General features: G+C 38.8%; 1 protein-coding gene across 5 annotated transcripts in view; it reads left to right on the forward strand.

The window, feature by feature from the left end:
- The window catches only part of ITPR2 (inositol 1,4,5-trisphosphate receptor type 2), a 257,303-nt gene that overhangs the window by 97,801 nt on the left and 145,261 nt on the right, over positions 1–14,241 (forward strand). For all 5 annotated transcript variants that reach the window (XM_061359821.1, XM_061359829.1, XM_061359798.1 and 2 more), the window contains 5 exons: positions 4,129–4,322; positions 7,110–7,242; positions 7,980–8,037; positions 9,524–9,689; positions 11,677–11,850. In XM_061359821.1, the coding sequence (XP_061215805.1) occupies positions 4,129–4,322; positions 7,110–7,242; positions 7,980–8,037; positions 9,524–9,689; positions 11,677–11,850 (725 nt within the window). The remainder of the gene's footprint in view (positions 1–4,128; positions 4,323–7,109; positions 7,243–7,979; positions 8,038–9,523; positions 9,690–11,676; positions 11,851–14,241) is intronic.

A 14,241-nucleotide genomic window follows, 5' to 3' on the forward strand; every position in this document is an offset into this window, starting at 1 on the left:
GCTTCACAGCAACTGGCTAGGAGCATTTTGAAGAAAAGGCATGAATTGCCAGCTGCCTTTGACAGTTGTTTTTCTTTCTGAATATGGTATTTTGTCACTTACCATCCATACTGTATAACACAGCAGATTGTTGTTTACTTTTATATCCTGCTTTTAGGATTCCTGCAACCAGTAAATGACTTATCAAGAAAATATGTTTATATAGGAAATGAAGTGTCAAATTACCCACTGTTCTGATTACTTGGGTGGTTTTATCTTTTTCCCATAATTGACTCCTCAGAAAAGTCTTTCTTCTCAGAGAGGCCGCTGCGTTGTGAATTGTGCCAAATTGTATGAGATTATGTGCTACAGTTTTGTGACAGAAACTGATATTCATTAGAAAGTTGTGATCACTGTAATAACAAGTAATGAAAAGGGGATGCACAGTTGTCTTTTCAAAACATGACAGGCATTCTTTTCTTTCCTCTTCTTTCAGTGCCTGTCAGTCTGCAGCTCCTTTAATTACCGCTTGTGTGTTCAGAGATTTTACTCTTCCATTGGCTAACCTTGTGAGACCACACATTCAACAGGAGGTATTCCTAATGCGTTCATTGCTTAGGGAAGGTTCTTGACATCTGACTTGTCTTGGCAGAGGGAGGAGGCAGGGAGAAGAATAGGGGTGAGGCAAGGAGAGCTGGAAGAGTGGAAGACAATTCATGGAGAGTGCCTTGTGTCTTGTCTTTTGTTGGTCAGTCATAGTTCTGAACAATTTTGCAGTGGTTTGCTAGTGAGAGAAGTGGTTGGTTGTACACACTGGGACCTTACAACAATGCAATGGCCATTCCTTCCCTGCGACATTTCTCTGCCATATATAGATGTTAATACCTTGATCTTAAAGAAGACAACAAATGCTGGTGGTCAGCACATTGAGGGTGGCAGTACCATATGAAGGCACAGCTCAGGCTTCTCTTTGGGTATCTGTGGCAAAGTCCATGGAAAAGTAATCAGGGTTCACAACTGTTTCCTATCTCTCCTCATTTAGTTCACTTAACTAGCTGAGGCAGTAAGTTAATTTTTCCTTGGGCACTGATATTCAGGAAGCACTTTGGAGCTGTAACTAAGATCAGAGCTCCATTATTTTAGTCATTCTATGCACATGTACTAAGAACTTAAGTCTCTTTTATTGAGCCAGTGTATTTTGTCTTGCATTGTTGCAGGCTTAGCTGACATGCAGTCAGTCACTTTTTAAGCCACAGTAACCTTTCTGCATGTCTTACCTCAGAGGCTCATACCCTTCCCTGCTGAGATAACTGTATTAAAGCCAAGAGAACACAAAAGCATAGAAAGGAGAAAGAACTCACTAGCAAGACTGCTGCTGGTCCCTCATGTTTGTGAGTGACAGATTTAAATCCATGCTTAATATGGTCTAGACTTCCAACACTGGACAGATAACACTGAGCAGAAGAAAGGCTGATTATTGAGGGTTCTTCTGGAAGAGAAGCTGCTGCCCACTCCTTATGTACATGAATGATCCTTGTGGCTTCTTTTGCAGAACAGAGCACTTCCACACAGTGTTGGGATGAAGTCAGCTGCTTTATTACCATGCATGAATGCGCTGGGTGCCTGCTGTCTACTCCTAAGAGATAGCTGAATTTCATCAGCACCCTTCAAAATACAGCTGTTAAAATACTATTCCTGACAAGAAAGCTGGATTGCTCCAGTTGCTGTGTTTCACTCTGCGAACATTCTCCCCAAGTCTGCTCCGAGTTAATTGAAAATAATAGTAGCATGAGACAATTAGTTAAAAAGTTTTCCAATACGGGTTTGTCTGTGACACCTTGTTACTGACTGAAATAATGCAGTGTTGAGTCACTACCCATTTCAGCTGTAAATACTAAACTGCATTAAGTAGCCTTTTCTCTCACTAAAATCCTTTCCTATGTAATAACGAAATACAATTTGAAATGGCAGTGATAGTAAGTACCACCTTAATCCTCTGCTTTCCTGCCTATAGCTGTTTAGAACAGTTGCATGAAGGTCAATAGTAAAGGAATGTTGTGAAGAGAGGGATTATCCTTATTACTGGTGCTGGTGGGGAGTAGCTTCATAACTACTGCTCACCGATTTGTCCCATCTTTTACCACTGGTGTTGCATGGGTAAGGGGAAAGGAGAGCAGTCATCCGAATTCTTTTTATTTCCTAGATGCTTTTATAGGCTTTGTCATCACATTAGTTGAGTGCCTCTCAGTCTTTGTTATATCAGGCCTCTCACTGGCCTTTTTAGAGATGGATAAAGTAGTCTCTTTTATGAAGGTGATATGTTATTCCCCAATAGTTTTATTTTATTTGAAAGGAAAATGCACCATTTTCACTTTGCAGCACGAAGGGTATTTGAAATGATTTTATTTGTTTTATGCTGGTGTAAGCAGTTAGAACTCTGTGCCTGCCTGATGTGAGGACCTAGCCCCTAGTTTGACATCTAGCTGCTTTTTTCTTGACATCATGCAAAGTCAAAAATACGGGTTTTCTTTCCCTCCTTTGTAGGGGCTTGAAGTACTATTTTCAAACGACCAATTCAGAGTGATTGCACACCAGACCGGATGCCGAACAGGACCTCAAATGTGACACTAATCTGCCTTATTCACTTTGAAAAAGCCAATTCTTTGTGTGTTTTCCTTTTAAAGTCAGGGCTGAAGGCATCCTCTTTCCCAGCATGCAGTACTTGAGTTCTATGGATTGAAAAAAGAAGGGCATAAGAGGAGGATAATGCTAACACAATAAAATATGGTTTTGGCTTTTTACAGCAAATTATCTGGGAAGAGGGTCTCTTCAATGTGAGTAAAACTTGTCAGCTGCATGGTGATTAAAGCGTACTAAAAAACACACAAGAGCTATTCCAGCTTACCTCAGCAAAGCTGCATTTCCTCCATTCTTTTGTTTGCATTTGGTGTAGTCTAGGTCTTGGCACTCTTTCTGCGAAGAAATGGTGTCATTCTTTTTTCCCTTCATTCAGATGTGTACTTTGCAAGAAAGAAAATGAATTCATGTAGGTAGGTAGCATGATACTCTCACTCTTTCTTTTTCCAACCTTTGGAAGAAGATAGTAATTGATTCACTGAGATGCTTTTCATATCAAAATTCACTATAAAGAAAGACCAGTATAATCTAGGGGAACAGATGGTATTTCTTGGTAGGTTTTGCTGAACTGGCACCAGTCATAGGTATCACTGCAACTAGACAGCATAAAGTTTCTTGCCACATGAGTGTCAAACATTTTTTCCCCCAGGTATAATATATGCAGGATACTGTGATTATAGCTACTAGTTTGACCTTCAGGACAGCCTTTTAGGACCTGGCATTCTCCTGAGACCTTTTGAAGAGACCTTTTGGTTGGCTAGTTGCATCAGTTGACTTCAGTTTGTGGCCTGTCATACAGAGATTGATCAGACTTGCACAGCCTCAAATCTTTATTCTCTCTTATTGTGAAGATACTTGGATAGTCTCCTTCCAGCTTCTCCAGTGCCAAGAACAACCTTACTGTCAAGCACATATATTATTTCCAATTGTCATGCCAAAGACAGCAGTGGGAGTATGCATGGAAAATGAACTCCTGTCTGTTCACAAAGCAAGGTCATAAATTGCAGCAATAGATGAAATAAATACCAATAAGAGTTTTCTAACAATAAATATGGTCAAGTCCTGGAATTGCCTCAGGAAGCTGTTCAATGTGGAATATAAAATACTTAAATATTTTTTAAAACAGGTTAAACAAACTTCTTTCAGAAGTCGTCTTAGGTGCAGATAACATGCCTTCAGACAAAGGAAGGGTGAACAACTAACATTTCTTACACTCTACTTTTTATGATTCCTTGAACATGTTTACAGACCTGTGGAAATATTTTGGTGTTTTCAGTCTGTTGACCTCTAAGAAATGATCTGGAAAATCCATGTAAAAATTTGTCCCTACACCACTGGGTAATGAGAATGAGTTCTTCTCCTGAGTTTTGATCATGAATGGAGGGGCTTGTTTTTCGGTATGCCTGTTAGGATTGTAAAGGGATTTGACCATATGGGTGTATATGTGATACATAGCTTTGCAAGCAAATTTTACTCATGGCAAATATATACATGTTTTTGTTTAATGCATAGGAAACAATGTTATGAGGACCATCCATGGTGTAGGAGAGATGATGACCCAAATGGTGCTGAGCAGAGGATCTATATTTCCCATTAGTGCCCCTGATGCACAACCGAGCATTCACCCAAGCAAGCAAGCCAACACCTCAGACAGTGAAGATGTGATTGTAATGGACACCAAATTGAAAATCATTGAGATTTTGCAGGTAACAATGATTGGCGGAATATTACATAGCAGCCATTTCACAGTTCTTATTCACAGAGTGGTAAATTCTATTACCTTCATTCTTACTATTCACTGGGCTGTTCATTTTAAACATAACACTTGGATATGAAGAAGAATTATCTTCTGTGTAAACAATTGTACAGTTGTGGTCCTCACTCTGTTATACCTACTTCACTTTTGAAGGAGCTAGATGCTGCAGAAACTCTGTCACTATTAATTGTGAAGAGGCAGAACTTCTCCTTTATTCTGCCTCACTAATGTTTTTTGAAGACAGTATCCTTGTTTCCTGTCTCGTTAACACACGTTTTACACTGGGGTAGCTTGCCTGACTTTAATATTTGACTCTTCTGTTATAATAGTATATTGAAGGGCAGAATTGGACCTACACCCACTGAAGGCATGCAAAGCCATGCACTTTTGAAGTGGGTTTCAGATTTGTACTGCTAGATTGGGAATAGTCTGTGGGCTGCTACAGTTCTCCCAGCTGAACCGACAAGCTGTGTAACACTAGCATGCCTCCTGAGATACAATTTTCACTCTGTGCTATTACCAAGTGAAGTGGAACACATATTTCTATATATCAAGTCCCAGTTTCTGCAGTACTTTTGCCCTAAAGGAATGTTTCAGTGTTTTCTATAAATTCCGTGGATCTGTTGGTACCATTGTCACTTTTGAAGGGTTCTATTTGTTCTGGCTGCTTAGAAATTATTTAGATTACCTTAATTACTCATCATCTGAAAGACTGTCAATTGTTAGAGTATCCTTAGTAGTGCATACTTTGGTTCCAGAGTTCCTTTGCTTTAAGGCTTATGCTGAAGGACAGTGTGTTATGAAGTTCTATCATCTAATAATACCATTAATGTGTATTGTTTATTTTCATTTTTTCTTTCCTTGATTGAGTTTCTCTCCATACTGTCTTGCTTTACTGGTTGATGCCTACTGGATGATTCTAGGACACCAACCTCGTTCTGTGCATTCCCTGACTGCTCACAGGCAAGAGAATCACATTTTGGATCATCCTTTCCTTTTCACCACATGTCCAGTGCAGGAGCACCTGGATTGGAGAGCATTTAATCCTAATTTATTCCTTAATCTGTGGCTCGTTAGTTATGGTTTAGTCATATGGCCAAGTTATTGCAGATTACTGCAAAGTGTCATATGTTGGTGAATCACAGTTAATGTGCATATATATGAATTTAGTTCACAAGAAATACAAATTAATTTAGGTAGATTTACAATGCAATGAAAGAAGATTAATTTAAATAACAGTGCTTTTCATTACTGTGCTATTACCCTAAAAGACGAGTAAGAATATTTTAGATTTGTTGAATTATGATGCATAGCTTGTACAATAGTGATTAAACCTATTCTGTTCTAAGAAATAATTCCGTTTATAATAATTTAATTCTCAATACGTCCTCTTACATCTTTAAGTAGAGGCATTTTTTATTTAGGAGTTTTCATCCTGCTGTCAGCCAGAATTAAACAGATGGCCTGATAGACTTAGTTGACTTAGGAAATTTTTATTTTTAAAAATCTAGCTTGTACAACTATGGGGTAACTTCATCATGGAACCAAAATTTTAAAGCAAAGATATTATTTCTTGAACTGGCATTTTAACTGCATTTAGATGGTATAGTTCCAGTCAAGTCCTATTGCAGTGCTCTGGGTCTGGGAAGCTTGTCTGACTCTAGTCAGAGATCACAGAAACAGGTTGCCACCATTTCCTATGTCATCACCTGTCACCTGAGTCTTGGTAACTTAACATATGTGCTTTCATCCCCACTGACTGCAAAATAAGTTAAATTACCTTAAACCTGTTTCACTGTGTGCTTGCATTTACTGTGGGCAAGGAGCGTAAGTGTGGGAAACAATGAAACTCAGTCGATAGGCAGTCAGTTGTTGAAGTGTTAGATGTATATGTGTCAGTCATTGAATTGCTACTAACGTTTCCAGCCTAGTTATTTTCCTCACTGTTTCAAGATAAAAGCAACACTTCCAGCTTTGAATTAGGATTTCTCCTGTATGAGTTTCTGATTTCACAGCTGAGGAAGAAAAGGCACCAATAATCACAAGAAAGCAGAGTGTTGGGTGAGGGGAAGCCCTGTTACCATTACAGTGCTAGCTCCCCAAACCAAACTTTTTATTTTTGCTGTATGCTGGCAACACTATTGGAAGCTTATGAAGGAAATGGTATTTGCTGCCCACATCCTCAGCTCACAATCACCAGTGTAATGAAAGACCCCACCTTGCCTGTACTTCACGAGAGCCTGGAGTTACCACAGCACTGCTGCCCTTGGCTGTCTAGCATTTGAGAGGGTGAGCCTCGAGCCTGTTGTCTTTAGTCTCAGTCCCACTCCTCTTCTTATCTTCATGGGGCATTAGAAGTCCAGCTGAAATACAAAATATGAAATAACTGTTTCAACAGTTTCAACATCAATGTACTGATGTGGCTTGCAGACAATGAGAGCAAGGCAGTGTGTTGGAGCCCCTGCACAAGTTGAGGCTGCTTTTTAGTATTCAGTAGTCAATAGGGGTAGAATTCAATAGTCTCAGGATGGTCAGAGCAAAGAAAGAAAACACTGAAAGCTGATGAACGTAACAAATTCTTCTTTTATTTAGCAGTGGTCATGTTTACTTAAAATAATTAAATAATCAAGTATCCTTGTAGGTTTAAATAATCAACTATCCCTGCACAGAAGCATCCTCACCCATATTACCAAATGGCAGGAGAAAAGTCATGTTTAAAATGTTTTATTTCTTGTAGTTTATTCTCAGCGTTAGACTGGACTATAGAATATCCTACATGCTATCGATCTATAAGAGAGAGTTTGGGGAGAACAATGAAAATGTTGCTTGTTCTACAACATCACCGCCTGACACACCAGGGATTGCCACAGGTAAATGTTGCTGTTGTATTGCAATGTGAAATAATTCTGTGAAGCCTACTACAAACAATGAACTCATCTAGAGCAGAAAGATGCATGCTGCTTCAAGTTGAAAAGTTTATGGCAAAATTAAAATTTTAAGGAATCCCATGAAAGAAAGATTTATTTTTTTTCTGGCCTGTCCTCCTCTAACAAAAATGTGATTCTTTTTTTCCATTATGACAATAGATTTTGTTATTTGTACTCTTCCCAAAACATTGCAAAATGATAAATGAAGTGGAGGGTAGGTCATGAAAATACGGTTGGGGGTTGGATGAGGACTGATTTAAGTAAGGTAAATGAGGTATGGGAATAGAGTGGTTTTCCCAGAGCATTCCCATGCACACAGAAGTGTTTAATAGGCTGACTGCTGCTTTTATGACTCTCATAAAAAATAATAAAATTAAACGTTTCAGATTCTGTATCATCTGTGGGTCCCTGAAGATGACCTAACACCATGGGGCTCTGGTTCATTGCTACAATTTGGCTCTTCCTTAGTAATAATAATGGTAATACACAATTTAACCCCCAGTTAGCCCATGTCTTGTTTCTTTTCCGCTACTCTTGCAGATAATGAATTTTACCCAGTTGAGGAATGTGTAGTTACACCTTCATTTGACAGTATCTACTTTAAAGAGTTCCATAGTTCCATTTTGCTGTGCAGATTAAACAATGTCACTGGCTTTCTTCTTCTTAATTTTTTTTCCCAGCAATTGTTCCAGATATAGATGAAATTGCAGCTCAGGCTGAGACCATGTTTGCTGGCAGGTACATGCTCTGAAATTTTACATCTCTGTATATCTGTTTGTTTGTGTTGATATTTCTCATGGTCAGTCTCTGTTTATTCTGGGCATATTTTCATACCTCTTTCTCTTCCTTTGGCTGCTGCTTATTACATAACCTATACATAGACAGAAAAGTGCCAGAGAAGATCTGGATTTCAAACAATAGCCCAGTTGGCATGGGTAGCCACAGGGTTGGAAATGACCACCCTCTTAGTTGTAAGAGAGTTAGTAGGTTTTTGTCATGTTTCCAGAGGCAGCCAGGGAACATTGTACATATGTTGAGCTAAAGCATTTATTAAAGTATTAAAAGTATTTATCTTCTAATGTCTTACATGGATGCTTTTAAAGAAAAACCTTTTTCTCATGTACCTTATGGTTGTAGCCCCAAATTTCTTGGATCAGGAGGTTACTGTTGACCTTCAATATTTCTCATAGACCACATGACCAGTTGTCGTTGCACCTTGTGTTTGAACTTGTTTAGAAATTGACGTCAACAATAGTCTCTTTCATATGACTCCTCAAGTCAACTGTGGACCACTTGCCATGATCTTCTGGACCACCAGAGGCCTGCAGATCACAAGTTATGCTTGCAGAGTTTTGGAAATTGTTTCAGCTACACTGTGAACACAAAAAAACCCCATAGAAAATATCCACGCTGGAGAGTTATTATCATTATCACCATGTTGGTTTAATTTTATGGGTATAATTAAAATTATACCAGTAAAAATGAATTCCATTAAGACAAGGCCATAGACTTCAAAGTTTTTCTTGGAGCTAGGGAGAAGGATCTGCACTATGGGCACTCTGATCTTTCCTCTCTCAGTCCCTTATGCATTCTCAATCTTTACCATCACAAGCAATGCCTCCAGTCCTCTCCCTGAACTCCCGTAATGTAAAACAACACACAGCCCTTGGCATCTGCATCTTTAACAGAGAGACTGAATGGTTTCTTGGAAACATTATTTCTGCTTTGATATGTTAAATGTAAATCTGCTTTCTGCCGTTCCAGATTATGAATATGATTCCAGAAATATGATGCTTTTGGCAATTCTTACTATTTTTGAGCTTATTTTTTCTTAAATGAAATTTTAATAGATGAAAAGGGAAGGAGTAAAAAGGAAAGGGCCAAATTAATCTCTGATGAAATGTTGTTTACTTCAGTTAATTTGGATTGGGGATGAGCTTGGGACAATTTATTCAAGACTTAAACAAAGGTTTTTGCAATATGGGTTTTATTTACAATATTTGACACATTTCATACATACTTATTTTCATTCTGCAGTGTCTGTTCCACTACAAGATTGCTGCAACAGCATATAGCTGTAGGATTGAAGTCCTTATAAAATATATTAGATTAATGTTTATAGTTGCCTTCTTGCAGCTTGATTTGGTTTTAAGAGCTCTTTCAAATGAAGATTGTGTCAAAAACTTTATTTCTTCTTATTTCTTTTACTTTATTTTTTTATCAGAAAGGAGAAGAATGCAGTTCAGCTTGATGATGAAGGAGGCAGAACCTTTTTACGGGTCCTCATTCACCTCATCATGCATGACTACCCTCCTTTGCTCTCAGGTGCTCTGCACTTGCTATTTAAGCACTTCAGCCAGAGAGCAGAAGTTCTGCAAGCATTTAAACAGGTATGGATGGGCATAGTGTTATTCCAGGAAACTTGACTGCAGGGAAAGTCTTTCCAAAGGCTGCTTTACTTTCCAAAATTGCCATTAATTATTTCCTTAGAGGCCCAAATTCAAGAGAGGTTTGTTTGCTTGTTTGTTTTGTTTTCATTAGATTTGACCATATGTGCTAATGTGTATTATGGCTGTGCACCCAGAAATAGATATTTCTGGCATTGCATCCATTACTGAAAACATAGGTCCCTGGTGACAGGTGGGACATGCGTGCATCTTGTAGTGAGACATGCTTTAGTAGTGATCCCTCAGAGAGAGAGTTAGTGGCTTGTGTTCTGCAGGCAGTGCACTGGTGTCAGCAATAAGCCTTTTCTGTCTTCAGGGCTGCTTAGGCTGGTTTAAGGCTCTCTTGTTATTCATGTGGTGTTCCTAGTTCTAATTCAGGTGTCTTTTCATTGTGCTCCACTGCATGGTAAAGATAGGCCCAAATAACAGGAATAGAGCAATAGAGCCAAACCTGTTTGCCGCTTTTATTCTTTCTGCTTGATAACAGTGCATGTGCAGGCTCCATGTGTCAGTGGATTAGGATAGGGAGATCTGATGTCATGGGGCTGGATGGAAGGAACATCTCTCTTTACGTAAGCCTCTGTAACACACGTTGATAATACCATCTGATGCTTATTTCAGGAGTTTGATAGCATGTTCTCTCACCCTTATGTAACATGTGGAGGTTTCTCTTGTTTAAGAACAGATGAACGATAAAGACTTGGAAAGCATTTGTTTAATGTTTTGCACTGTAGTAGAAAGGCCTCCCACCAGATGGTTAAAGTTAGGCCATGCTGGTTCATTGCATAAATAGCTGTTACCCTGAGGTCAGCAAGGACTGAGTAGCTTAACATGTTTTTGTAAAGGATGGAAAAGTCTAATTGGCAAATAACAAAAAAACTGTAGAGAGCATGGAATATGAATGTCTGTGGATGAGAAGCATTCATAAATTCTGTAAAATCACAAGGTTTTACCAAGCTAAGAGAGAAGATGATGAAAACTTTGTGTTATGAAATAGTGAATATTAGCCTGCATGTAGTGATGTTTTTCAAAAATAGAATGTGCCTATCACTGTTTTTGTCTGCCATGTGACTTTAATCTTTTATGTAAGTGTGATTTCTTAATAGTGCTTATTGATTTGCAGTAAAGATTGTTGGTGGTTTTGGGCAATATTATCTTCATTAATAATCTCAGTAGAGCAAAGAGCATTACCAAGTAAGGAAATACGTAGATCATGTTAAATCAAGAACTACAAATAACAGTGAAAAAACCAGAGTAAAAAAAAAAAAGGACAAGATTATATTAATCTTAGTAAAAGGCAGCCACTCAGATGGAAAATTACATGAACCTGAGAGTCAGTTTGTGAGCTATATTTAAACAAGTTTTTTAAGCTCGCCTAACAGTGTTAAAATCTGTTGTTTTTCACTATTTGATTATGGTGATGTAGGTGATCATTAAAGTTGCCATTCTGACCCTTCTTTGGATGTCATGATTCCTTATTATATCATCCTTTTTTTTTTTTCCCACTTCTGAAGTGCTGTGCTGATGGTATAAGCTATTTCTTATTGTATTGCTTTAATGCCATGTAACTGTATTGTTTTAATGCCATGAGGATCATAATCAGAGCATCAGTGCTAACCCTGCATAGATCTCAAGAGCTTGTAAGTCTGTGTTTGTGCTGAAAATGTTTTGCAGTGTATTAAGGAAGGTGAGAGAATTTTGTGAATTTTATAAACTAACTTGTTTTGGGCAACTATAGTTTCTGCCTCTGTTAAATGTTCTTGATGATTGAGGGCTAAAAATGCTGCATGTGCCATGTTTCAATTTCATAAAGAAGGTTACATAAAGCACCTGGAAAGAGTGGCTTAGAATGGAAACTATCAAGCAAATTACCCAGGCGTGAGTGCTGGTGCTAGTGCTGTAATAGCTTTACGATTTTCTGTATTTCCAGGTTCAGCTGCTGGTGTCTAATCAAGATGTTGATAACTACAAGCAAATCAAGGCTGATCTTGATCAGCTACGTCTGACTGTAGAAAAATCAGAATTGTGGGTTGAAAAGAGCAGCAGTTATGAGAGTGGAGAGGTGGGCGACAATCAAACCAAAGGGGGAGAAGAGCCAATAGAGGTGGGTCTAAAGACTTTGCTGTTAGAATTGTTTCAGTATCGATAGGTAGCTTAATAAACAACTGCAAATTTGTGGTCCAGTTAATCAAAGTAGCAAAGTGAGATTGTGCAGGATTCTGGCTGACCTTTAGTAATAGATAAAATAGGAGATAAAACCTCTTTTATCAATTTGTTCAGTATTCTCTCCCACTGCTTTCAGTAACTTATGTCACAGCGCTATGCTACGTTCCTTCTTGACTAGCAAACAAGACACAGTGCATGGCATCACTCTGTGGCCAAGGAAGTAATCTAGGGATCATGTGTTGGTGGCAGTTGTGCTGGCTTGCTGGAAGAAAGAATCATAGAATCACAGAATGGTTTGGGTTGGAAGGGACCTTAAGGCTTATCCAGTTCCAACCCCCCTGCCATGTGCAGGGACACCTTCCACTAGACCAGGTTGCTCAAAGCCCCATCCAGCCTGGCCTTGAACACTGCCAGGGATGAGGCAGCCACAGCTTCTCTGGGCAGCCTGTGCCAGCACCTCACCACCCTCACAGGAAAGAGATTTTTCCAATATCTAATATAAATCTCCCCTCTTTGAGTTTAAAGCCATTCCCCCTTGTCCTATCACTACATGCCCATGTAAAAAGCCCCTGTCCAGATTTCTTGTAGAATAAGTAGCAGACAGTATCTGTTCCTGCAAGTAGGGAAGGGGAGTAAAATCAAACCCATATTTCCAAATATTACACAAGAAATTCCACTCTCCACCAGACCTAAGACTTGCCTAAGAATGTTGAGATTTTGTAGACACACTAATATTCTGGGTTTTTTGACCTTTGTCACACCAGAAGTTGGGAAACTTTAGAACTTGGATCTGGAGCCACAGATACCTGATTTTGAAAAATTGGAATTAATTTTTTTTTTTTTTTTACTTTTATTTTTCTGTGAAAGCTGAGGTCCTTATGTAATTACATAATTCCAGTATAAATCTTACAGTGCAAAGTGTTGCAAGAGTTGCTATGGTTCAGGTTTGTGACATAACAGTAGCTAGAGCAGGCTTTCACACCAGTATTTATTCCCACTTTTCCATTTTTGTCAAAGGAAGTTTGGAGAGATGATCAACTGCCATTTCTGAGACAGCACTTCCCTTATTCTCTTCCATGATAGAGTCTTCACTGGTAGCAAGAAAATGGGCAAGGAAGCCACTAGAGGAAGCTTAGTAGGGGGTCAAGTGTAGTTCATACAGCATTGTGAAGCCAACACATTCAGGAAAAGTAGGAGCCATTGAGAAGAGACAGGATGTCTGTATATTTCTATGACATACACTTGGTCTTTCAGATGGGAAAGCAGGTCTTAGGTGGCTTTATATGGGGGAAAATCCAACATTTCAAGGGAGAATCCCAGTTTCTAGGGATATTGCAGGTCCTACTCTTCCTCTGATATAACTTAGCAGAATTTAATGGTGTCAGAACTGGGGAGGAATCTGGACTTTATGAGCTTAAATATGTGGGATTTCCTGTTTTCTTTTCTCAAGCATATCTGTAGCAAGAAAGAAAATGTTCCTTTATTTAATGAATGGGAAAGGTAATGGGGAAACAGGGTATAGGCTTGCAGCAGGATATATACAAGGTTATGTACCTATAATAAATTACAAAAGTGTAATTAAATCCTTTTATTTTTATGGAAAGCCCTGATGGCAAAGAAATTCCAGGAAGAGGGGAGAAAACGATGTGCAGAAGCATCTGTAAATGGGAGATTTTCAGTGGTGGTTTGTTTTTTTTTCCCATGAGGCATCTGTGGGTCTGTATGGATTAGCAGTGCTTCAGTAGATGTGTGATATTATCTCTGGCAGATCTGAGAGACTGTTGTATTAGAACAGTAATATGTAATCTGCACAAGTGGTTAGATCATCTGGTCGTAATTCCATGAGATCTGTGCCAGGTTACAATAGCTTAGAACCTGTTCCATTATTTTTTCCTCTGTTAAATTATTTTTTAACAGTCAGGAAATATTTATACCTGGCAAAACTACTTAAGATAATGGATACTCTCTCTGAGAACTGAAGTCAGACACAAGAGGTGAGGTGACGGTCATAATCTACAATATGTGAAGCAGGTGGCTAGCTTCAAGCACATGAACATCCCTGTGAGGTCCCATGCTTTCTTGGAATGGATGCTGGGTATTCAGCACTGAGCTGGATGAACCTTTAGGTCTTTAGTGAATACGCTCCATTTGCCTGTGCTTGATTTTTTGCAAACAACACTGAACGTGCACAAGGGCTTCAAATTACATCCCAGAACGGTCTTACGTGAAGCCCAAGTTTCTGTCCTTGCTGAAGCACTTTGCAAGATTGGCTTAAGAATTTAAAAAGAAATAAAATCCCTTTTTTTTTGCCCTTTGGCTTCTGAGTCTT

The sequence above is a fragment of the Neopsephotus bourkii genome, unplaced genomic scaffold, assembly GCF_033783945.1.
Source record: "Neopsephotus bourkii isolate Nb327-2 ecotype Australia unplaced genomic scaffold, CSIRO-AGI_Nbou_v1 NB_107, whole genome shotgun sequence".
Classification (NCBI taxonomy): Eukaryota; Metazoa; Chordata; class Aves; order Psittaciformes; family Psittacidae; genus Neopsephotus; species Neopsephotus bourkii.